The sequence below is a fragment of the Halteromyces radiatus genome (genome assembly GCF_025201355.1).
Source record: "Halteromyces radiatus strain CBS 162.75 chromosome Unknown BX664scaffold_9, whole genome shotgun sequence".
Classification (NCBI taxonomy): domain Eukaryota; kingdom Fungi; phylum Mucoromycota; class Mucoromycetes; order Mucorales; family Cunninghamellaceae; genus Halteromyces; species Halteromyces radiatus.
In genome coordinates this window covers 363,559-386,934 of record NW_026251695.1, presented here as the reverse complement: position 1 = coordinate 386,934, position 23,376 = coordinate 363,559, and the positions used below count along the sequence as shown (strand labels likewise).

Here is a 23,376-nt window from a genome sequence, read left to right as displayed (position 1 = left end):
TTTCTTGATAGGTCACATCATACAATTCAAAATAATGCAAATCATGTTGTACGACGAGATAATAGAATGAATAGAAAGACACACACACAAACACACACACATATATATATATATATAAAAGAAAGAGACCTTAAAGAAGGATGATGATAATAATCGTTTGTTTTATTGTTTTAATAATAATCTAGATTAATCTATTTCTTGATATTGTTGCTTTCTTGACGTTCTTGATATAATGCTTCAACCCATGCTTTGACGGCAGGATGCTTGAATTTACCACGAGTAGATTCAAAAAATGATTCTAAAGATTTCTTATCGGCTATACATAATAATACAATTTTAGATGAATACAAGACCTGTTTTTTTTTTTTTCAATACTTACATTTTTCATATTCCAATGCTTGTACAATCATCTCAAACTTATCCAAATCCTTGACAAATAAAGCTTCAGGTGTTTTCCCTTCTTCATATTCATGCCATAAATTGACTATTTCCTGTGCCATTGTAGTATCACCTAATAATTGTTTGAATCCATTCATTGCGTTCTATATATTTTAATAAGAATGAAATAAATATAATATCTATGTATATGTAAAATGCTTCTTTTACTTGTTCCATATTAAATTTATCTTGTTTACTGATACCAGCATGTGGAGTTATATCACCCTAAATATAAAGTTGATATGAGTTATATTAAATACAATGTTATCCATAGAACTTACCACTACAGCTTCTGCTAGATCGTGTACAATGGCCATTTTGATACACCTATATATGAATTGCTTTAAGCTCATTATTCTATTAAAAATTATAAAAATTTACCTATCACGTTGTAAAGAAGGATCGTCCACCAACATGGCCATAATACCCATACGATGCATATGATCTGCAATTGATTCTGGTTCTTTGATCCCATTATCAAGCCAACCTGTACGTTTGGTACGCTAAAATAATAATAATAATAATAATAAAAAAGAGAATGAATCTTATGAATATAAAACTAAATTTGAAAAAAGTTTTTTACCTTTAAACCTTCTATGGTATGTAAAAACCGTATAATATTGCTAGCTTGACTTGACATTCTTTTTGCAACTGTAAAAAGAGGGAACCAAATAAAATAATTCGGCTTAACGGCCAACTTTTTTTGTGTTCTTTTGACGAAAAATTCAATCACTCGTTCTTGATTTTTAAAACTCCCCTTTCCCTTTTTTCCTTTTTTTTTTTTTTTTTTTTTTTTTTTTCTTCTTTTTCTTCTTTCTAATTGATATGCCCCTGTCACGTTTACAACATTCTTTCACACCTTCTATATCCTCCAATACCAATAAACCAACGTCTTCTACTGATCATCGCGAAGCACCAGCTGGTAGTTTATCATCAAATAATATGCATTCTTCAACAAATAAAACTCATCATAGGATACCCTCTATATCTCCACCTACTCCTCCAATCAATCTTCCAGATACAATAACAAGCAACATTAATAATAATAATAATACAAATGGATTGTTAAAACCTAATAATTCTTCTCGGTATCTTGAAAGGCAACAATCAAACAACAAAGATAAAACGATACAACTTGGAAAATCAACGTCACCAACAATGAAATTACCTACCAATGCCATCTTTTCTTCTTCTTCTTCAGTTGGCATCCTTAGTTCCGACTATGCTTTAAATGTTGTATTTGAACAATTCGAAAAATTAGCCGACAAGAAAATGACCATGGTATTGAACACTGGTGTGGTAAGAAAAACAGAAAAACAGAAAGAAAAAGAAAAAAAAGAAAATAATCTATATAGTTTTACTAATATATGATTTTTTTTTTTTGATTTAGGAAATCGATATGGATTTACGATTATTACTTGGTGAAGATTCGGATCCAGTGTTTGACAGGTTGATACAATCTTTGGCAAAATTGGCAACTACACAACAAAAACCGGTCATTGATGCTGTTATGCGGTGGCGGCAAACTAAAATTGAACCATTAGATCCAATGTTAGTGAAACGAATGAGGTAAAGAAAAAAAAAAAAAGAAAAAGTAAATTATGACATAACTAAAAATATATATTTTCTAATAGTGAAGCAGCCCCATTATCTCGTGCTAGGGATGTTCAATCTATTCTGAAAGAACGTCAATCAGTAAGATTCATCATTAAAAAGATGGAATGTTTATGCGCATGTTTATTTACTATTTGTATTTCTTTATTATAGCTTGCTTCTGTTTATATTCTCTGTCGTACATTGATTGCTATTGTCCAAAGATTTACTCCTGATGCTTTACCAGATGAACAAGGTGAAAATTTAGAAGAAATTGTATTCAATCAATTGAAGAAACCTGATCCGTAAGTTAATTATTATTATTATTATTATTTTAATCATCACATGCTGATAATAATATTATTATTATTGTTGTTTTTAGGGAAGCCATTAAACGATCAAGAAATCGTACCGCCAGTATGGACCTTTTTGCCGAACTTATTGGAGAATTATCAAATATTCGATTTGCTTCTGTCAGTGATCGATTCATTGCCGAATTGGAAAAATACAACAGTCATACTATCATGAAGGAACGTCAATCTCATATGGAAATGTTGATTCGTGGTATGCGATTTCTCAAAATCAAGGTAAACAATATATATATATATATATATCTACTTCTTTTTGATCTCATTTTATTCTTTTTTTTTTTTCTGATTAGATTTATCCCGTGGATGCTTTGGAAGAAACTGCTGATTTTTTGTCAAGTTGTGCTGGCTTTTTCAAAAACTCACATGGTATCAAGGTGAAACATGCGTATGCTGGATTATTTGTCCAACTCTTGCTTCCTGTTGCTGAAGTAGCCGTAGCAGAAGTCAACTTTCCTGCCTGGGCAAAAACTGTCGATCTTGTCTATCCTCGTGCTTTGAAAATGACATTGAAACCAAAACATATAAATGTAAGTTAACTAAAAAAAAGAAGAAAAAGGTTGTACTTAATTATTTTGAATTGGATTTTTTGATTAGGTGGCTTTTCCATTGGTGACAACTTTATTATGTGTTAGTCGAAAGGATTTTTTTGCTCAACATTGGTTATCTGTATTGGATAGTTGTTATCAAAAGTTCAGCAAGGTAAATAAATGAAACAAGTATACGAACATTTCAATTGATTTTCTTCTTATTTATTTAGGATAAATATACCCGTCAAATGGCACTTGGATGTGTCTCACGTCTGACATGGACTTATCTCTTCAGATGCACCGAAAGTACCTCGACAACATTCAAAAAACTTGACTTGGTGATTAAAACTCTCTTTCCTCCTTTTCGACGCTCTATTTACCCTTCTGATGTATCATTGGATCACCTTATTCTTATCACTTACTATGCCTTGATGCGCGACGTAGAAACAGCAATGAACAATATCGTTTATTATCTTTTAAATATGGATCATCAATTATCAATGGGAACGGCATCAAATCAAACATCTTCATCTACAACAACAGGGAGTTCCCAAACATCTAGCAGCCCTCATTCCTCATCTGTGATACATTGGGAATATCTTAGTCCTGAGCGTATGATTGTAGCTATTCGTGCATTTCAACTCTTATTATCGGATTTGGAAAACAACAAGCAGCGACCTCCTTTCCCCGTCGATACAGATATGGCTTCTACTGGATTATCAAGTATCTTTATGGCTTGTAGCGCTGATGTATTGACGGCTCCTATTCGTGCAATCAAGATGGAAGTAACAGATAAAATGGAGGATACATTGACAAGGGCATTGGTTAGTTTGGATCAGTCGTTTGGAAGGTTACTTGTATTGGATGAAAAGAACATTATTCAACGATCTATGGTGACGAACATTAGTGGAACATTGACCTCTTGCTCTCCTTCAGATAATGCTGCCATCTCACCCTCTTCATCATCATCTGTAACAGCAGCAATAAATGCAGGAACGAAAATAGAAACAACTTCTGGACAAATGTCAATGATATCAGGAAATACAAACAATAGTATGATCAACAACAGCGGTTTTGGTGGATCAAGTCCAAATGGTAGTGGTAGTTTTATCAGCAACAGTCTTCAACATCACAGCAACAGTTTGATGGGCGACAGTAGTGGTGCTTCTCGTAGTCTTACTGGCAACAGTCTTTTTGCAAATACAATGGTTGGAAACAATGGTGGAGTCATTGCACCTGCGATTATTACAAGCGGAGGAAGTGGGACTTCGGACAGCAGTGGACCTCAAGTACAATATCAATACAGTCATTTTGCGGTATCTTATGCTAAAGATAAACAACCTTATTTTGAATTATTACGAGCTATCTTGGATGCTATGCCTCGTTTAATGCCTGCTGGACTTCCGTTACCTCGTGTTGTAGAAATGTTGGCAAGATATACAGTCCATATTGATCCTGAAGTCATCCAGGCTGCATCTCAAGCTCTTCGTCGTATTGCCAAGCAAATTGATAGTCAAACAGTGGTCACTGGTTATGCAAGATTTGTTTATCGTTTAGAGGACAAGGTATCAAATGTCATCGTATCTCTTGCAAATGGACTTGGTGGTAGATGTGATCAAGAAGATAATCCTACTTGTGGTGGTGTTCTACAACTGTATGTGGATTTATTGGCTATTTGGGTAAATCAAGTAGAGTTAGGTTCCTTACGGGAAATCGTTATGGCATGTCCTTCTCCTAGTCTCAGTGCAGATGTACAATCGGATGTAACACGATTATTCGACATGGTGGAAGAAACAGAAGCCAATGGATTGATGTTTTTGTGTAGTCAATCATGGATGGTACGACAGATGGCGATTCAAATGATTCAATGGGCAGCCAAACTTGAAGCAAGACTGGAATCACAAGTGGAAGTGGAAACATTGGTGATCACAACATCTGCCAATGATAGTAGTTTGTCTGATACGATGGTGTCCACGCAACAATTTATTCAGCAATTATGGGAACATGTAGATGAAAAGAAAACACGAACGTATGGGCGCTTACTGGACTTGCTTGAAAATGCAGCGGTGGGACAAGAACTGATTCAATTTGACAAGGACAAGAATCAATTTTGGGGCACCAAGTTATCGATAGAAACTCGAGTTCGGCTTCAACAATATCAACGACGTACAGCGTCACCTATCTTGGTACAATTAGCGACATCGGATGATCCAACAGATCAATGGATTTGGCATACTTGTTTCATGGAGTTAATCAAACGAGCATTTGTACATTTCCCGGACACGGTGATTCTTTGTCGACATAACATATGCGATCGATTACTTCAAATTCAACCAGCATTATTGGCATCTCTTGAAACGGTGAAAACAGGTGCAGCAGGGACTCTTAGTATGGCAAAAAGTATCAATGCTAATCAAAAGATGATGGTGGGAACTGATTTGATTGATCAATGGAAAGTGTATCTGGCATTTGCTTGCGCTACTGCCTCTGACAAGGTTGGCATCAAGTCGACAAAATCGGAAGTAGCTCGAGGACCAACTAGTAGTTCTTCTACTACTCATCTGAAAGCTGATCGACGATATCCTACAGCAACATGGGTTAGTAGTGGACGAAAAGGATCAGCAGTAATGGAAAAACTGGAAACGGCATCTGATTTATTTCGACTGGTACTCTCCTTCTTACCTTGTGACAACCGACCTATTCGTGAAGGGACGATTTATGGACTTGGTTATGTTCATCCAGATGCATACAAGACGTTGATGAACGATTTACAGTCATGGATAAGGATGATTTTGGATGAAGGCAAACATCGCAACAATCAAAAGCCATATCAAAACAAACGGAACAAGAAGAACGATCGTCTAAGGATTTCCCTTATGCATGTCTTGGCCTCTACTGCATCTTGTTTAACAGCCCATCATGTCGATCATATTACTGAATTTGACAATGACTACAAAACTATTGCTCTCTTGATCATGTCTTATATCAAGGAAACCAAGGTGTTCTTAGGTGGTGCCGATGTTCAATTGGAATGGGAATATCATAAACTCCGGGTGTATCTTTGTCGTTTGGTGGAACAAGTTTACAAAGTTGTCATGACTTTGGATGATCCGACTGCGATCATGTCTTTTGAAACTCGACTGTCACTATACAAGATGTTTGAAGAATGGTGTGGCTATGGTGCATATGCAAACGTGACCCGAACTCGTGAAGCAGCCATGATCCGTGATGTTTTGGAACAATGCAAAGAAGCAAAGGATCGTGCTAGTATGACTAAATTGATGGAAGAAGAACGAAAGGCTTTGGAAACAGCTGCTCTTTCAGCGATGGCCATGTTATGTGTAAGTCTCTCTCTCTCTTTTTTTTTTTTTTTTTTTTTTTTTTTTTTTTTGGTAGTTATTGATATATATATATATATATTTTTAATAGAGGGGACCTTTATATACCTTCCTTGGACAAAAGAAAGCTCGACAAGCCGTGATTCAATTTGATATGTTGAATGTACTTCGATGGATTGATGCTGTATTTGAAAGCCCTGATCCCAAAAATCATTTAATCGCAAGGTAAGAAGAGAAAATCAAACCAAAAAAAAAAAAAAAGAAGCCAACAATTCTTTTGTTTCTTATCTTTTTTTTTTTTTTTTTTTTTTTTTCAGGGAAGCTTTGGAAGCTGTATTGATATATAATCAAGATCAACCTCTACTACTGGATGATATAATTGAACAATGTTATGCTGGCAATCCAAAACTAGAATTTACTCAAGGTTATTTCCAAGCAGTATCTGATATTATTGCTCGTGTTGAAGATTATCCTTGTCATGTTCATCAAATCATGAGTCTTGCTCTTTTCAAGGCTGGTGATGCGAAAAAATCGATTCGAAAATCAGCAATGCAACTTTTACGATCGGTGGAAGAACGTGTATTTGGGGATTCTTGTGCCAAGGAATATGAAATTGGAATTACCAGTAGTCTACCGGCCATTTACAAACATACACAGACATTACTTTCAGCACGTCTAGCTGTGGATCATCCTGAACAAACTTATAGCATGCTTTCGGAAATTACTCAACGATTTGAACATATCAGTGCCAACAGTCAACGTGAAGTACTAGGGTATTTGATTCCTTGGTTACGAAAAGTAGAATTAGCCATGATTCCAACAACTTCATCATCATCTTCATCATCAACAACAGCGACTACTGCACCACCACCACCATCATCATCATCTTCATCAGCAGCATCATCGCCAGTATCTCATGGACAAGAAGTGGAACTCAGCACAACGGCATTTGTGGTTCTTTCTAATCTTTATTATCTCACCATCAAGTTCGGTGATATCTATGTTAAGGAAATTGCAGCATTATGGAATCAACTCGTGGATCATGGACGAAATGTACGGGCGATCATCACCTATCTATTAGACATGGGACTAGAGAAACGCAATCCTTGGTTCTTGGTGCATGCAAAACGGGTATTTGTTTGTCTTGGTCGTACACCAGCATTCAACAGAGTAGTGGAAGAAGCTATTGCAGAGATCACACCTCGATCTATGGTACCTCAAATTAAGGATCCATCTTGTACAACTACCAGTCATCATTATTTGAACCGTCTTCATGGTACGACATTTGTAGCAGATACTGACAAGGTATTACCTCCTTATGCGAAACGACCTGCTTTTTCAAAGGGTCAATTGGCGATGGTGTATCTTGTGGATTTGGCCATCGAAGCAGGCGCGGATCTGGCTCCTCATCTTCCTCTGTTGTTACACACGATCTTTGTTCAGCTGGATCATTTGACAAGCATTGTATGTGATCAATCAAGATGTCTTCTTATCAATTTGATTCATGCCATTGTGGTGCGCCAATCGTTGGATGCTGATATGTCAAGACAAGGACTTGAAGTGATTGAATGGTTATCTTCTAAAGAAGGGAAACGATTATGGGCTTATGAAAACATCACACCGACCAAGAATCGACGATTACAAAGTACACAAGAACTCAAGGATCTGGTACAACGCATTCTTTACGTATTCAGTCATGAAGACCGGGATTTACGACAAAAATGGGGCGAGACAGCATTGAAATGGGCTACTTGTTGTTCTGTACGGCACATTGCTTGTCGATCCTTCCAATGTTTCCGAGGATTAATGCCTGCTTTCAATCAACACATGTTGGCGGATATGTTGGCTAGATTATCGAATACGGCAGCAGACAAGTCGGAAGATATCCGTGGGTTTTCATTGGAAATCATCTTGACATTGACCGAGGTGGCGCGTGCAATGGATTCTACTCAAATCGAACAGTTTCCTCAATTGTTTTGGGCGGCAGTGGCCTGTCTCTATAGTCCTTTCCCTTCGGAACATGTGGAAGCTTTGGCGTTATTGGAAGTGGTACTGGACAAACTACTATTGAAGGGATCACTTTTGACAGACAGTTTTCCTGTTCATTGGGCTAGTGAATTTGATGGATTACAACCGTTATTACTCAAGGGATTACAATTTGCCATGGCAGAAGAAAAGACATGGTCGATTTTACGATCTATCATGTTATTGGACAATTTACCTCTGATCGATCCTGCACCTACACGATTCATGTATTTATTATTAGGAGCGGTACCTCGACTTTTATATGGATTGGATCAACAAGAAGAGGAACATGCTGAAGCGATGCAATTGGCCAACGAGTTATCAATTTTGGCAGAACGCGTGGGGCTTGGTGAAATACAACGACTGTTATCGACTTATCCCAAACAAAAGGCGAAATTCCAAATGGATTATCTTAAACAATTGGTTGGTTCTCTTCGATCTGTTTATTTGACAGAACAAGGCAATGAAGCATTGATGTTTGCGTTATTGATGATCAAGAATACGTTGGATTATTATCGTGACAAGACATTGATGTTAATTGAAGTGCTGGTACCTTATGTTTTACAGACCAATGCTCAAATTGATTTGACAACCTTGACGCCCTTGTTACAACTTGTACAAACCCCTTATGCTGACCGTGCATTGGCGATCCTGAACAGTGGTATCTCGGCCTTACCTCAACAACAACAAGAAACGAGTGATGCTCCTTCTACGTTATCTACTCAAACGGATTCCTGCAATGGCTCAACGACCACCATTTGGCGTATGGATGAAATGGCAAGTACCAAGATGACAAGAAAAAACATTCATGCTGTCGTGTTTGAATGTTCATCCATTACCAACCAAGCACCTATTGAACACAACATTCAATTCTCCATTGAAGATTTCTCTTTATTGACGGGTGATGAAAAAGTGACGGCAGTGACGGCAGTGGCAGCTGGTATGATGACAACATCTCCTAGGTCCATAGATGATAGAAATGAAAAGAATCAACAAGATATCAATCCCATGACACAACTTTTATCTGATTTATCCATCTCTACGTCAACCACTTCATCACCCCCACCACCCCCACCTCCACCACCAGCACCACCAGCACCACCACCATCATCAACTATATCACCACACGAAGGATCATCATCAAGATCAACCATTCCTCAACATGGAGAAGATTTGATGAATGCTTTGAAAGATTTGGACGACTTTTTCAATGAAGATACCGAAAATTTGACACCTTCCAGTTCCTTGACCTCCTTTCATCATGGATTATGATTATACCAACTGGATTATTCATTAGATTCTTTATTTTTTTTCTATCTACTTTTTGTACCTACCTGTAGTATACCTTCTTTTTTTTTTTTATAATAAATTTCATGTCCAAAAAGGGGATGCGGGATTTGGAATCCCTTTTTTTTTTTTTCTCTCTGAATTTTTTTTTGTCTCTTTTTTTTTTTTTTTTTTTTTTTTTACATTGTTGATATGAGTCTACATGTCTATACTGGCAAAGCCATTGCTCTTATAGGCAGTCTCTTTTTATGCCACGCTGCTTTTTCTACCTATGAACGTAAGTTTATCATTATAAAAGAGGGAAACTTACTGTATATTTATATGTTAGACCTTGCGTATTTGAAAGCCACGGATCATATTGAATCTAGCCTTCCTTTAGAAGTAAGAAAAAAAGAAGTTGAATATTTGAATAATAAATTGACTCTCTCTCTTTTTTTTTTTTTTTATATATGTATTAGATTGTGGTGGAATGTCTTTGTTCAGCGCTTATTGCTTTGGTTGGTGTCATCCTGTCCACAGACCCTTTCAAGAATATCTTGATGGAAAATGAAATTGTGAAAATGTAAGTATTGAAAATAGATTGTATGTGTTCCAATGATATATATTTTTTTCTATTTTTTAAATTAGGACCATTGATAAAATAGATACCCGACCATCCTTCATCACCTTTCATCATCGAAAAGTGGTCTCTACCATGGCTCAATTACAAAGAAAACTTTGATATATGATGGACTTTTTTTTTAGTCTAGTTTTTTTTTTTTTTTTTTTTTTTTTTTAGACTTTAATGGATGATGATTTTTATAAGAGAAGTTTTGATAATAAAATATTCAAACAAATTTTCTATTGTTATGCAAATGGTGTGCCTTCTATCGATGATGAAGATTCGATAAAGTCGTTGGTGTGTCGCGGTGGTTGAAATACTTTATTGGGAAAAAAGCGGGAGACATCGAATTCATTTTTTTTTTCTTCTTTTCTTTTTTACCAAACACTCCCCTTTTTTTTTTCCTCATGACACCGTCTTTACTTCTTGACTTGACAAGGTTAGCAACCAATGAAACTAATGGTGGAACTCAAGATCCTATTGGTACTCCTAATCTTACTTGGTTAAATGTGGCTATTGCTGGTTGTTTTATTTTGTTCAATTGTAAAGTCTTCCTTTTTTTTTTTTTTTTTTTTAAGCTATCGTCTCACATTTCTTTTTTTTTTTCTTTTTTTTTTCTCTCTCTCTTTAATTTAGGTGGAGTTTCTCTTTTTTTGGAATTAAAACTTGAAAAGTCATTAATCATTGCAGCTGTTCGATGTTTAGTTCAACTGACTATCATGGTAAAAAAAAAAAAAAAAAAAAAAAAAAAATAATATTATCGGGAAATTAAAAAAAAAGGTTTATCCATATTTTTTAGGGATATATCTTGGAAGATGTATTCAAAGCAAATAATCCTTTGATAGTATTGGGAATGACTATAGTATTGATTCTTCTTGGTGCTTATGAAACAGTTTATAATAAATCAAAACAATCCTATAGTGGCATGGTAAAAAAAAAAAAAAAAAAGATGATCTCTTTTTTTAACTTTTTTAACTTTCTTTAGTTTTTATCAGTATTGATGTCTACAGCATGTTCGGTTTTATTGGTTGGTATTATTGGTACAAAATGGGCCATGGATGAAACACCTTTTTGGGCACCTCAAACATTTATCCCCACCATGGGTATGCTCTTGGGCAATTTATTAAGTGGTATGGCGGTGGCACTCAGTAGTTGTTTAAGTAGTGTGAGTAGCAATAAGGAACAAATGGAAACTTATCTAGCATTTGGAGCAAGTCGATGGGAAGCCGGACAATCTATAGCAGTGGAAGCAGTTCGATTGGCCATGTTACCTACCATCAATCAAATGTCTGTGATTGGTCTGATCTCGATTCCTGGGATGATGAGTGGGTCTATCTTGGGAGGTGCGCCTATTATGAATGCCGTACGATATCAACAAATCATCATGTTTATGATCTCGGCAGCCACAGCTTTAGGTGTCTTGGGTGCAGTTGTGTTTTGTATTCAGGTCATGATAGATGGTCGTGATCGTCTTCGTCCGGAAAGAATCATTCATGGTCGTCCTAGTCTTTGGAAGGATGTGAAACAATTATTGATGAATGCTTATCGTGGTCTTCGTTATCTGTTTTGTATGTGTCGAAAACAAAAGACAGTGGATGATCATTGGAGTGGACAAGATCATTTTGATGATGGTGAACAACGACAACCTTTATTACATTAGTTTTTTTTGATTCCCCCTCCTCTTTCTCTCTTTTTATATATATATATATATTTTTGTTACATTATGCATTTTTTTTCCCCCCATCATACCTTAGACTTTTCGTTGTTTAAAAAATAAATCTGCCAAAATATAATTTTGAACAAAAAATTTTTTTTTCTTTCATATTTCTTTACCCTTTTAATTTATATATGGATGCCTGATACCATTATACATGTCAAAGCAACGGTAGGATCGAGTGGTCATGGTGTCCGTGTTCGTAAATGGATCATGACACATTATCGTCATATTGTGAATTCGAAAGAAAATACTCGTCAAAGTTTCAAACGTGGTGAGATCTCGGTCAATGGGGTACCCTGTGAAGAAACTCGGATCTTGCAAGAAAACGATATTGTTCAGCTCGACTATAACAAGACAAAAGAACAAATTCAACGAATAGCTCATATTCCAATTGATATTGCTTATCAAGATGCTCATATGGCCATTATTTGGAAACCTCCTGGCATAGTAAATAATAATAATAATAATAATAATAATAAATGACATACTTACTTTTTTTTTTTTTTGGTTAGAATTATAGTATCTTTGATAAGGCTATTCGATATCATTTTAAAAATCCTTGTGATCTTATATGGACTCCTTACTGTCTTCAAAAAGCAGCTTCTGGTTTGGTAAATCCTCATGTATATAATGAAACAAAGTACTAACATTCTTTCTTTTTTTTTTTTGTATAGTTGTTGATTGCGAAAACACAATCTGGAAAAGAACGTATGATCGAACGATACAATCAAGGTGCAATTCAATTGGGTATGCAAGTCCTCTGTCATGGTCAAGTACCACCCAATCTTTCCACTGTGGCATTAGAAACGGACATTCATGGAACAGACAATAATAATGATGAGGAAGAGGAGGATGTGGTGGACAATGCTGTGAACGATCTCTCTATAGCCAGTGGAACACAATTATTCAAATCATTCGATGTTGTATCGGTGACACGATCCAACAATTCTGATTATCTTTCCTCGGTTCGGTTGCAATTACAGACACCTTGGTCCAGTGCGGCTGTAAGACGCTTCTTCTTTCATCGAGGTTATACCATCATTGGCAATTCGGCGGCTACTCGACCTCTCAAGACACATAAGGATAAAGGACTTTATATGACGTTATATTCGATCAAGATGGATAAATTGTTTGAGGATGGGACGATTCAAGTGATGCGTGATATACCTGATAAATTCAAGTTTATTGTAGAACGTGAACAACGGTTTTGGGAACGTGCTTGTGAACGTCGGATCAAAGAAATGCGTCAAGCTGGATTGGATATTTCTATGGATTCAGTGGAAAGTTTTGGCAAAGAACCTTTAGCTTATACATTGGGTGAAAAAGTATTAAAAAAAAAAAGTAAAAAAAAAAAAAAACATCCGACTAACACCTTTTTTTTTATAGACATTCCATGGATTAAGATTTGAAATCAATAAAGCATGTTTGATCCCTAGACCTAGTTCGGAAACTTTGGTGGATGCAGCGATTGATTGGTTACGTGAAGAAACAACAAGGAAACGGCGGATCTTGGATATGGGAACAGGTTGTGGTAATTTGATTGTGTCGATCTTGGCCAAAGTGGAAGATGTAGAAGGCGTAGGTGTGGATATCAGTGATGATGCCTTGATGATGGCTCGAAAGAACAGTGATCAATTATTACAAGACTCTGGACGTGTTCGATTTTTATGCAAGGACATGGCTCAAGTGACATTTAACGATACCTTTGGTTTGGTGGATTTGATTGTGTGTAATCCTCCCTATTTGGATCCAACAGTAACAATGACATCTTCTCAACAACAAATGGCTTTATCTTATGAACCTTCCGAAGCTTTATATGCCAAACATCAAGGATTTGAATGGTATATGATTCTTAGTCAATTGGCACCCAATTTACTTGCTATGGATGGTCGAGTGATTTTAGAATGTGGTAAAGGTATGAAGGATCGTATCTTGTTGATTTGGACAGGTTGGCATCTGGTAAAGACTATCAAGGATAAACAAGGATGGGATCGTTGTTTAGTATTGGTTAGAAATTCATCCTAAATAAATTTGGTTTATCATGTGTTTGATTCCTGCTTCTGGGCGTAAAAAAAAAAATTCCCCACGCATTTTTTTTTTTCTTTGGTCTCCTTTTTTTTTTTTTTTTTTCTCTTTGTTTCTTTTTACTTTGCCATTTTTTGGGTGGAAAAAAACAGTTTTGGGTAATGTGTATTTTTCTTTTTTTTATATATCTATTTGAAGGGATTTTTTTTTTTTGGATTATTACATGCGTCTCACATTATTTTTTTTTTTTTAAAAAAAAAAATTAGTTTTTGTGTGTGTGTGTGTGTGTCTTTCCATCTTTTGTTTATTGATTGGATCATGTCCTTTGATGAAAGCTCGGAAGATAATGTACCGCGTTTGGTTCGACAAGGAGCTTTTCATCAACGGGACAAACCTTCATTATTTAACAAGGTAAATATATATATATATATTATATGATATCATTAACTCGTGTTATGCAATTGGAACCCAGACACCACCTCTAGAAGAAACCAAACGATGTACGATTTGTTTAAATACAAGAGAAGGGGATACTAAATTCATTGCTCCATGTTGTTGTCGTGGTTCTGTGTAAGTTGATATTATTTGTAGAAATGAATTTATTTATTTTTTTTTTTTTTTAGACAATATGTACATGAACAATGTCTTAAGGCTTGGATTTTACGTTCACCTCAATGTAATGTATGTTTGGAATATTATTCTTTTCCAAAAGAAACTAAATTATGGCATGGTAAAATAATAATAATAATAAAAAATGATTGTGATATGAACTTCATTTTTTTTTTTTTTTAGGATGGTTAGATTATCATTTATTATGGACGTTTCTTGTCTTATTATTGGGACTGATGATGGTGATGTTGGCTGGTCAAATCATTCGATGTTCTGAACCAAGAAAAATCCCCGTTAGCAAGTTTCAATCTAGTAAACAACGTCCTGGTGCTCCTGATTATATATGGATTCCTGTAAATAATAATAATAATAATAATAAAAAAAAAGGATATTCATGATTTGTTTTGGTAGGTTTTCAAAAATACATGTTGGCAAGCAGGGATGGGTGCTTTATTATCTCCTTCTCAATATATCACCTTATTTCTCCTGTGTTTTGGGTTTTTGATCTATCATCGAAGACAAGTCTCTGGATGATCCTTATGGTATCTCAAATGATGTATATTCCCCTCTTTATGATGTATATATAATATTCTCCTTATTTATTATTATTCTTCTTATTATTCTTCTTATTATTCTTCTTATTATTATTATCCCGTATATGTATATGATATGATCTCCTCTTGATCAACATGAATAATTCATCTTTATTATTATATAAAACAAATAAACTTTAAAAAAAAAACTATTTCTTCTTGAGGGAGGATGTTTTCATGCGTAAAGAAGAAGGTTTCTTTTCCAAAGTACCTGAGGGTTTCTTGGCCACCTTTTTAGGAGCGGTATCACGACGACGTTGATTCTTGGGACATCCTTCGCCAGTCAATAAATGACGTCGCCATCCTTCTTCTGTTCCTGGTTCAATGGTCACTAAACAGAGAGGACATCGTACTTCATCCGGGTTGGTATAGGCTATCCAAAAAAAAAAGTCAATGGAATCCTTTTTTTTTTTTTTTTTTTTTTTTTTTTTTTTTGATGATTTCCTTACCTGCACATGCATTTTTCAGGGTATGTTGTAACCATTGTTCTACAGGAATGGCTTGTTTACATCGAGTACATTGTTTCATCAAATGTCGTTTTTCACAATCCGTCACAGTATGTGATTGTAAAGTGGACACCTCCAAAATCTAATTCAAAAAAAAAAAAAAATGAGTCAGTTTAAATATCCATTTACAATATGGCACTTACAATATGACACATGGGACAATTCGTCAAAGCAGGACAGGTCTTGTAATAATGCGTGATCAAGGTTTGTTCATTGAATTGTTCGTTGTATTCATCACAAAAGATACACATACTAAGAAAATAAAACAAAGTTAATGAATCAAAGGAATACATTTTGTACTATACTTACGCATTTTCCTTATTATCAGCCACTGGATCTTGTGTAGGTTCAGATGTCTTGTTATTCGTGGTAGTAGGTCGTGATGAGGTTGTTCGTTGTGTTCGTTTATTGGTATTGGTATTAGAACTATTTGGTTTCTTGGTAACTATATACGACAAGAATACATAATCAGAGTTTTTCAACTATTTTTTTTCTTTTTGTTTCCTAGTTACCTTGTGCCGTCGTTGTTTTCTTTTTGTCAGCAGTAACAGGACGACGTTTGGTATTGGTATCCGTTTTTCGAACAGTTGTTGATTTCTTTTCGGTTCCAGATTGGACGGTTAATGCACGAAGTTCAGCCATAGTATTTCCTTTATTTGATAATAGGCGTGGAACTGGTGATTCTGGTTTACCTTGTAATTTCTATTGAACAAATGATAAACTTCAATAAATGGCACTTTCTTAAAAAAAAAGTTCTTACCGGTTGTAATGAACGTCGAGTAGCATCATCTAATAAGGGAGACAGTTGTTTCCATTCAACAAGTGTTCCAATGGATAAGAGTAGACGCATTGACTCTTGTTGTACATCATCATGTCCATGATAAAGATAAGTCATTACAAAAGCCATTATTTGATCTAAAGCAATGATACCGCCTTGTTCCTGTAATTTCAATTCATCCAATGCGCGTTGCACCAATTGGACACGAGCCAAAGCTTCTTTATGTTGATGGATCAGTCGATCAGGTTTGCATATGTAATCATCTAGAAGGCTATTTTCCTGAGAAATCACATGGTGTGTATGTGAGAGAATCAAGACAAGATCAACTGCATTGGATCGGATAGTAGGATGGGTATCTCCACTACGTTTCAATAAACCAGAAAATGTTCGTGTCATGCATTCCGAGATAGACTGAGGATCAATCTTGGCTGCAAGGTAAAAATCTATATTCAAAAAGAAAAAAAGTTAACAAAAAAAAAACGTCAATTTTTTTATTTTATTTACCATTGAGTTGTTGCCATATTTGGATAGCCGATGTAACAATAAGTTCTCTTGAATCCATAATAGCTTCTTGAATCATCATTAATGTGGCATTCATCAAATAAACAGGTCTATCATCACCATCACAAGATTCCGGGCTTTCAAACAAATCTGGCAACTGATCCAGACCATCGGTAGTAGCTAATTGACATGCAGCGTCCACACAACGTTGAATATGAAGCAGACCTCGTTCACGACATTTGGATTTCATACTAAGAACACAGGCGACAATTTCTTCACCAAATACATCGATAGATACTTCATAAGCTTTTCGTTCTTCATCCATGATTGGTTCAGGCACAGTATCAGGATCTATCATTTCTTCTTCTTCTTCCTCTTCTTCTTCTTCTTCTTCATTCACAGATAACATTGTGCTAGGTGGTTGTGATACCATAGTCGAATCATCGTTTGCCATACTTTTTCGACGTTCGATTTTTGCTGACATGGATGAAGATAGAACAGGAGGAGGAAGTATAGGTTCATTGTTATTGTTGTTGTTGTTGTCGTCTTTATCGGAATGATAGGAAGTGAGATATGGGGGCATAAGCATTTCCGCTAAATCCAAAGAGGGTGATGATGATGTAGTGGATGTTGATGGTATCGGAACATCGTCTTCAATTGCTTCGGGAGTGTTAGGTTTGGTTGCATCAAAATTGGTCCATTTCGCGATAGCTTCATCATACATTTGGTCTTGTGATGTTACTGGTTCTCCATTATCATCATGTTGATTCAGATCAATGACTTGTTCGATTGACTATTGATAATAATAATGTTAATAAAACTTCTTTATCATCCTTTTCCTTTTCACTTGCCTGACTTTGATCCAATGGTAACACCTGTCCATCATCAGTGATACGGATATTGGCTTGTTTGATGATCATTTCTGCTGCTTGTTTGATTTCATTGATGTCACCCTTGATCTTTTCTGCTTCATCATAATCCTTGGTATCTACAGCATGTCGTTTTGCTTGTTCAAAATCTACCAAGATTTTAGAAAATCGGGATAACTTGTCACTAATAAATTTGTATGTTTTGGCAGTTTGATAAGATTCGTCTTGTAAAAAAAAAAAAAAAGAGAAGTCATGATTAAATACCGTGATCAAGTTTTTTTTTTAATAAAGTTTATATTTACCTCGGACAGCTAAGGATTCAGCATGAATTAAAGAAGAAGTCCAATGTTGTAATTCCAATTCAACTACACCAGATGTAGACAATTCATGAGCCAAACTATGAGTACTTGATACACTTGTTCTTCTTGTTGATGAACTAAGCATACTAGATTCATCCAAAGGAAGATGTCGAGTCATATGATTCTATACAAAAAAAAAAAAAAAAGGAGTAGGTTGAATATTTTATCCATGTCACTTTTTTTTCTTTTCTATGACATACTTGAGATAAGGAGGAAGAGGTAGTATTATGCATTAATGGTTGTCCAAGAACATTTAAAGCCAATAGTCCCACCTAATTTAGTTGCAATATAAAATCGGAGGTTAGTGCATGAGTTAATAAAATAAAATGAAAAAAAAATAAACTTGCTTGATTATAAGTATTGAGTCTATTTTGATGACAGTTTCTAACCACTAAACGAATATATTCACCATCAGAATTGATTTTAATGGATTTTAATTCGCGAGCTCGAAATTGGGCACGAGCATTGTTGTCAAAACAAATATATCTATAAGATTATGATCAATAAATGATAATAATAATAATAATAATAATTTTTTTTACTCCTTACCCAAGTCTTGTAAATTGTATCACAGTATCATCGTCATCGTCACTTTGTTGGGAAAGATCTTCTTCACTTTCTTTAAGTAAACCAATATAAATATCGATCTTTGTAGCAATCTTGAAATGATGAGACAGGAGTTGAATCTTCGCAATACGCGCGGGACCACAAAGGAGATGAATGATTAGATCTTGAGGATAAGTAGAACATCTAAAAAGAAAAAAAAAAAAAAAGGAGGGAAAATAAGAGAGGAGATAATAAAAAAAAATATAACTTGTATGAACTTACTTAATAGTTTGCCAACCTTTGACTTTGACATTACCCAATTCTTCTTCAGGTGAATAAAGTGAGGAGTCATTACCAGGACTAGAGTTTACTAATTGTTCAGGACTACGATCTTCATCCCAAGAAGAACAATGTGCCACTTCATAAGCAAGTGGTGATATTGTCATGAGTTTTATAATAAATAATAAATAATAAATAAAAAAAAAAAAAGAAAAAAAAAAGAAAAAGAAAAAAGAAAAAGAAACAAAAAAAAAAAAAGCAACAAAAATAAGGGGATGCAAGAGAAGGGACATCACGAACGGAGTCTGGAAACCCCTCGTGCACCCAATATTATGTATATGCCTTTTTTTGATAATTACTTTTTTCGAATCCTTTTTCTTTTTGCATGATCCTTTTTTCTTTTTCGTTTCAAAATTTTTTCTTTTTTGCATAAGATTCTAAATAAATAAATAAATAAAGGGAGCCTTTGATATATATATATAAACTAGACCTGTCAGTTTTTCTTTTTTGATTCTCCTTTTTACTTAAACTATTCAACTATGAAAAACGTGGTTAAAGTAACACAAAGCCAATGAATAAAAATTGATTTTTTTTTTTTAGTTCGGTCAATTCTTTGTATTACTCAAAAATAATAAAAAAAAAATAATAATAAACTTTTTTTTTTTCCTTTCTTTCTCTCCTTCTCATCCAAAAAAATGATATCGACTTTAAAACCATCTTCAAGTACAAAACGTACAAAAAAACCAAAACCTTTATTTCAATCAAATACTACATCATCACTTGGTTCAGGAACTACAGTTCCTTTATCTTCTTCTATCATTTCCAACAATCATCATACAGTTTCCCGTGGCAGGCCACGTTCGAAATCAGTAGGTAAACATGCAGATCAACGAACTATAGCAAGACAACAAACTTTTGATAAGTTATGTGGACAAACCACTCCTCCACCATTACCACCTATTCCAAAACAAACAACTTCAACCCCCACTCGTCGTTTAAGGAAATACGCCTCTGCACATGACTTGGAAAAACCACATAACCAACCACCACCACCATTACCAATATCACCTCATCCTCTTAAAAAACAACCACCATTACCTTCTACACCTCGTCATACTAATATAAAATATAATGATGATGATGATGATGATATTCCTTTAGCAGCTACTCTTCGACGATTACCACAATCTCCTCGTTCACCTTATTATTATCATACAAATACTTCATTATTAAATGATGAACAAGAAGATGATGATGAAGATCTTGTCCCTATTGCTCGACTCAGATTAACTGATGATAAACCTTCTTCTTTCTTAAAATCAGCTGCTGACAAGTATAAAGAAAAAGTAAAGGAACGATTGCATCTAGATGAATAAAAAAAAAAATCTTTTCAAACTCTTGATTGGGTTTGTGTCAAATAATTCTATTTTCATTTTTTTTATGTATGTCTCCGCTACTCCCTTCCTCTTTCAAGTTAGAAATTCTTTTTTTTTTTTTTCTATCATCATAGATTTTTTTTTCTTTTTTTCTATTATCCTTTCTGGAAAAAAAAAAGAGGAGCTTCAATGTTTCCAGTGTAACCTTTCCCCTAACAAAATCCTCTTCCTTTTTTTGGTGAAATGTATGGGGTAGATATGTACCTCTTTATACTTTTGTCATTCATCCAAAAATGATCGTCCTTGCACCAAATTTAGACTGAACATAGATAAAAATATTCTTTTTGACTTGTCTTAACAACTATTTATACCTTATCTCCCAAATTTATACAGTAAATTAAAAATGAAATGTCAACCTCTTTTCTCTCATCCAATAATGATCATCATATCATCTAAGCTCATTTTATCCATGTATACATACTGAAAAGGGAAGGCCTTTTTTTCGGCTTTTTTTTTTCTAGGATGTTACACTAGATCATATCTAGCTTTATATACCTACTTTATTTTGTATTTCAAGTAGAAATAGGAAAAAAAAAAAAAAAAAAAAACTTCCTTCTTTTCTTTCCTTCCTTCCTTCTTTTTTTTTTCTTTTCTTCTAAACAAAACAAAACAAGACGCTGTTTCTCTTTTAATATGGTAATAATGATGAAAAGATAAACCAAAAAAAAGATCGACTAATCGGATGTATTTTTTCTTTTATCGTCTCGTGATGGAATCTTTCAGCTTATGAAAAGCGTCGTACTCATACCTTTTTTTTTTATCATAATATATAGGATTCTAATACTCTTGTCAGTCCTCTAACTATAGAGGTCTATAAGGCATTGAAGTTTGGTAAAAAGCTCAGGTATATCATCTTCGAGCTGTCTAGTAAGTGATAGCAATAAATGAACAGCAATATATATATCTATATATTGTCATGATTTTTTTTTTTTTTTTTGATAGGCGACTTTACAGAGATTGTTGTTGAAAAAACTGGCGATTTTGTTGAACAAACTGATCACACCGGTCCTTATAATGAATTCCTCAGTAATCTTCCTAAAGATGAACCACGCTATGCTGTTTATGACTTTAACTATAAGGGACCTAAAGGAGATCATCGTAACAAAACCATTTTCTACTTGTGGTAAGCCATATAATGGAGTGGGTGGATTGATTAGGCTTTCCTCAGAAATGGATCATCTCTTTCTCCATATATTATTTTTTCGATGGTAGGAATCCTGATGATGCTGATATTGAAAAAAAATTGGCATATGATTCCAACACTGATGCTCTCCGTAGGTTATTGACTGGTGTGGATATGGAAATTGAATGCACTGACCTATCTGAGGTAAGTAATAGAAAAAAAAAAAAAAAAGAAAGAAAAATAGGTGTTGTATTACATCATTTTGGACTAGGAGTTAAAAGATGACTGAACATATTTTTAATTTTCTATTACTTCTTTTAGCTGAACTATCAAGATGTGCTTCACAAGGCTGACCGCTCTACTTGAACTAGGATGGGTTGGATGGATATTATTCTTCATTTCACACAACTCACACATACGTATATAATATACACACATGATCATTTAGTCTATCATTACAAAATAACAAAATAAAATAAAATAATAAAGATATCTACAGTATTGGATATTTTTCATTTGTGGGAGTTACCAATCAATTGTATGACTGAATTTTGTAGGTTATCCTCATTTCATTGTATAGATGATGGCATTCAAAACTACTATCGAGAGCTGGGCAGACGTAGCGATCAAGTCAACCAAGTTGTTATTTTACCTTCTTCTGAACCTTTCATGCTGCTTACGAGGTGTCCATTTTTGGTAAGACTAATGATGGATGATCTCTCGAAATTTTTTTTATTTATATATATATATATATACAACAATGTATTTCATTCTATTTTGTTCTCCAATCAAATGAATAAATTTTATATGTTACACGATTCAATCTCAGAAGTGCAGAAAAAAAAAAAAGTGGGTTCATTTTTTTTCTTCTTCTTTTATCATTTTTTTTTTGTAAATATACTTTGTTTTTTTTTGAATTCTTCATTCATCATGTTATGTACTCGTAGAATGATGACCTCTTTTATTTCACGACCAATGTATTATTATACAAGTTTTGCTTATTCGACTGGTAAATCAAGTTGGATTCCAGTGACTAATGTACCAGTTCAAGAATTTGCCCATTCTGCGTTTTTCTCTTTGGATAGACCATTATTAGACTTGTACAACAAAGGTAACTTTTTCATTTATTCAATGAAAATCTCATTTTTTTTTATTATAGAACCATCAACAACGACAATTACATTGGATATCAGTAGAGATGGCCAGTGTCATATCTCACCTCATCAAAGTCTTGCACAGGATCAAGTAGCCGATTATCTAGTGGCCATGCAACAGAAATGGTCTCAAATTGAACACAAGAAGAAACGACGATCTGCAAAAAAACAACTCTTATTATTGAAACGGGACTTTTTTGAAAAGAATTAGAAAATTTGGTCGGATGGGTGTTTTGTACATATCTCAATTTTTTTGTTAGTTAATTAATATATCATTTTTAGTTAAGTATATCTTTTGAATAAAAAAAAACATATTGTTATTATTGGATGACTTTATGATCTATGTTTGGATGAGGAAGACAAAAATAGATTAGTTTCAATCATGATGGTTGGGGTGAAACTACAGTAGATGATGTTTGTATGAATTTTAAATAAATAGATAACGGGAATAAGAAAAAAAAGAAAAACTATAATACTAGCTAATCAACGATCTATATGTATCAAATCTATCATTCTATGTATCACACCAGGATTCATGCCTGTTTCAACTTTTTATTTGGGGATTCCACATTGTCCTCTAGTTGTTCCACTGACCGGTTCAAAGATACAGATTCTTCTTGTTGGTCATCCTTGATTTCATTGCTGACGGGTGCATGGACAGATTCTTGTTGTTGGTCATTCTTGATTTCACTTTTATTACT

At 34.5% G+C, this 23,376-nt stretch overlaps 11 protein-coding genes across 11 annotated transcripts; 9 read left to right on the top strand and 2 right to left on the bottom strand.

Annotated features, from left to right (window-relative positions):
- Positions 1–141: 141 nt before the first annotated feature.
- On the bottom strand, positions 142–1,130 carry BX664DRAFT_341669 (HD domain-containing protein). Its single transcript, XM_051547041.1, has 6 exons — positions 1,022–1,130; positions 820–941; positions 720–765; positions 607–663; positions 380–542; positions 142–316 (listed from the first exon to the last, which is right to left on the bottom strand). Exons 1-6 carry the CDS (start codon positions 1,076–1,078, stop codon positions 192–194), a joined length of 570 nt encoding a protein of 189 aa, XP_051396601.1. The 5' UTR covers positions 1,079–1,130; the 3' UTR covers positions 142–191.
- A 1,697-nt stretch (positions 1,131–2,827) lies between these two features.
- On the top strand, positions 2,828–3,375 carry BX664DRAFT_252636 (cell morphogenesis protein N-terminal; the record flags this gene model as incomplete). Its single annotated transcript, XM_051540301.1, has 3 exons — positions 2,828–2,929; positions 2,997–3,101; positions 3,160–3,375. Coding segments are annotated over 3 exons (423 nt in total), but the record flags the coding sequence as incomplete, so codon positions are not given.
- Positions 3,376–4,305: 930 nt separating this feature from the next.
- Positions 4,306–9,564, top strand: BX664DRAFT_367031 (cell morphogenesis C-terminal-domain-containing protein; the record flags this gene model as incomplete). Its single annotated transcript, XM_051548548.1, has 4 exons — positions 4,306–6,270; positions 6,359–6,492; positions 6,585–9,232; positions 9,263–9,564. 4 exons carry the CDS (start codon positions 4,306–4,308, stop codon positions 9,562–9,564), a joined length of 5,049 nt encoding a protein of 1,682 aa, XP_051396599.1.
- A 207-nt stretch (positions 9,565–9,771) lies between these two features.
- On the top strand, positions 9,772–10,323 carry BX664DRAFT_388845 (membrane magnesium transporter-domain-containing protein; the record flags this gene model as incomplete). Its single annotated transcript, XM_051549497.1, has 4 exons — positions 9,772–9,856; positions 9,908–9,960; positions 10,038–10,141; positions 10,207–10,323. The coding sequence occupies 4 exons, from the start codon at positions 9,772–9,774 to the stop codon at positions 10,298–10,300; spliced, it is 336 nt and encodes a 111-aa protein (XP_051396598.1). The 3' UTR covers positions 10,301–10,323.
- A 215-nt stretch (positions 10,324–10,538) lies between these two features.
- BX664DRAFT_204121 (uncharacterized protein) lies at positions 10,539–12,007 on the top strand. Its single transcript, XM_051540134.1, has 4 exons — positions 10,539–10,723; positions 10,817–10,902; positions 10,980–11,108; positions 11,166–12,007. The coding sequence occupies exons 1-4, from the start codon at positions 10,588–10,590 to the stop codon at positions 11,838–11,840; spliced, it is 1,026 nt and encodes a 341-aa protein (XP_051396597.1). The 5' UTR covers positions 10,539–10,587; the 3' UTR covers positions 11,841–12,007.
- A 14-nt stretch (positions 12,008–12,021) lies between these two features.
- On the top strand, positions 12,022–14,002 carry BX664DRAFT_341662 (S-adenosyl-L-methionine-dependent methyltransferase). The gene is made up of 4 exons (XM_051547040.1): positions 12,022–12,344; positions 12,410–12,508; positions 12,572–13,222; positions 13,284–14,002. Exons 1-4 carry the CDS (start codon positions 12,033–12,035, stop codon positions 13,920–13,922), a joined length of 1,701 nt encoding a protein of 566 aa, XP_051396596.1. The 5' UTR covers positions 12,022–12,032; the 3' UTR covers positions 13,923–14,002.
- A 12-nt stretch (positions 14,003–14,014) lies between these two features.
- Positions 14,015–15,169, top strand: BX664DRAFT_204036 (uncharacterized protein). The gene is made up of 6 exons (XM_051540133.1): positions 14,015–14,080; positions 14,189–14,333; positions 14,395–14,492; positions 14,546–14,652; positions 14,724–14,884; positions 14,943–15,169. Exons 2-6 carry the CDS (start codon positions 14,241–14,243, stop codon positions 15,063–15,065), a joined length of 582 nt encoding a protein of 193 aa, XP_051396595.1. The 5' UTR covers positions 14,015–14,080; positions 14,189–14,240; the 3' UTR covers positions 15,066–15,169.
- On the bottom strand, positions 15,099–19,168 carry BX664DRAFT_341659 (uncharacterized protein). Its single transcript, XM_051547039.1, is given in 14 exon segments — positions 15,099–15,145; positions 15,158–15,497; positions 15,574–15,712; positions 15,774–15,882; positions 15,940–16,075; positions 16,143–16,332; positions 16,391–16,851; positions 16,913–17,702; positions 17,761–18,002; positions 18,081–18,261; positions 18,338–18,409; positions 18,485–18,623; positions 18,687–18,887; positions 18,966–19,168. 13 exon segments carry the CDS (start codon positions 19,127–19,129, stop codon positions 15,274–15,276), a joined length of 3,048 nt encoding a protein of 1,015 aa, XP_051396594.1. The 5' UTR covers positions 19,130–19,168; the 3' UTR covers positions 15,099–15,145; positions 15,158–15,273.
- A 483-nt stretch (positions 19,169–19,651) lies between these two features.
- On the top strand, positions 19,652–20,460 carry BX664DRAFT_341658 (uncharacterized protein; the record flags this gene model as incomplete). Its single annotated transcript, XM_051547038.1, has 1 exon — positions 19,652–20,460. A coding segment is annotated over exon 1 (677 nt), but the record flags the coding sequence as incomplete, so codon positions are not given.
- Positions 20,461–20,946: 486 nt separating this feature from the next.
- On the top strand, positions 20,947–22,051 carry BX664DRAFT_341657 (uncharacterized protein). Its single transcript, XM_051547037.1, has 5 exons — positions 20,947–21,034; positions 21,172–21,265; positions 21,341–21,521; positions 21,611–21,725; positions 21,843–22,051. The coding sequence occupies exons 1-5, from the start codon at positions 21,032–21,034 to the stop codon at positions 21,885–21,887; spliced, it is 438 nt and encodes a 145-aa protein (XP_051396592.1). The 5' UTR covers positions 20,947–21,031; the 3' UTR covers positions 21,888–22,051.
- A 347-nt stretch (positions 22,052–22,398) lies between these two features.
- On the top strand, positions 22,399–22,996 carry BX664DRAFT_362019 (uncharacterized protein). Its single transcript, XM_051548277.1, has 2 exons — positions 22,399–22,632; positions 22,681–22,996. The coding sequence occupies exons 1-2, from the start codon at positions 22,452–22,454 to the stop codon at positions 22,884–22,886; spliced, it is 387 nt and encodes a 128-aa protein (XP_051396591.1). The 5' UTR covers positions 22,399–22,451; the 3' UTR covers positions 22,887–22,996.
- The last annotated feature ends 380 nt before the right edge of the window (positions 22,997–23,376 follow it).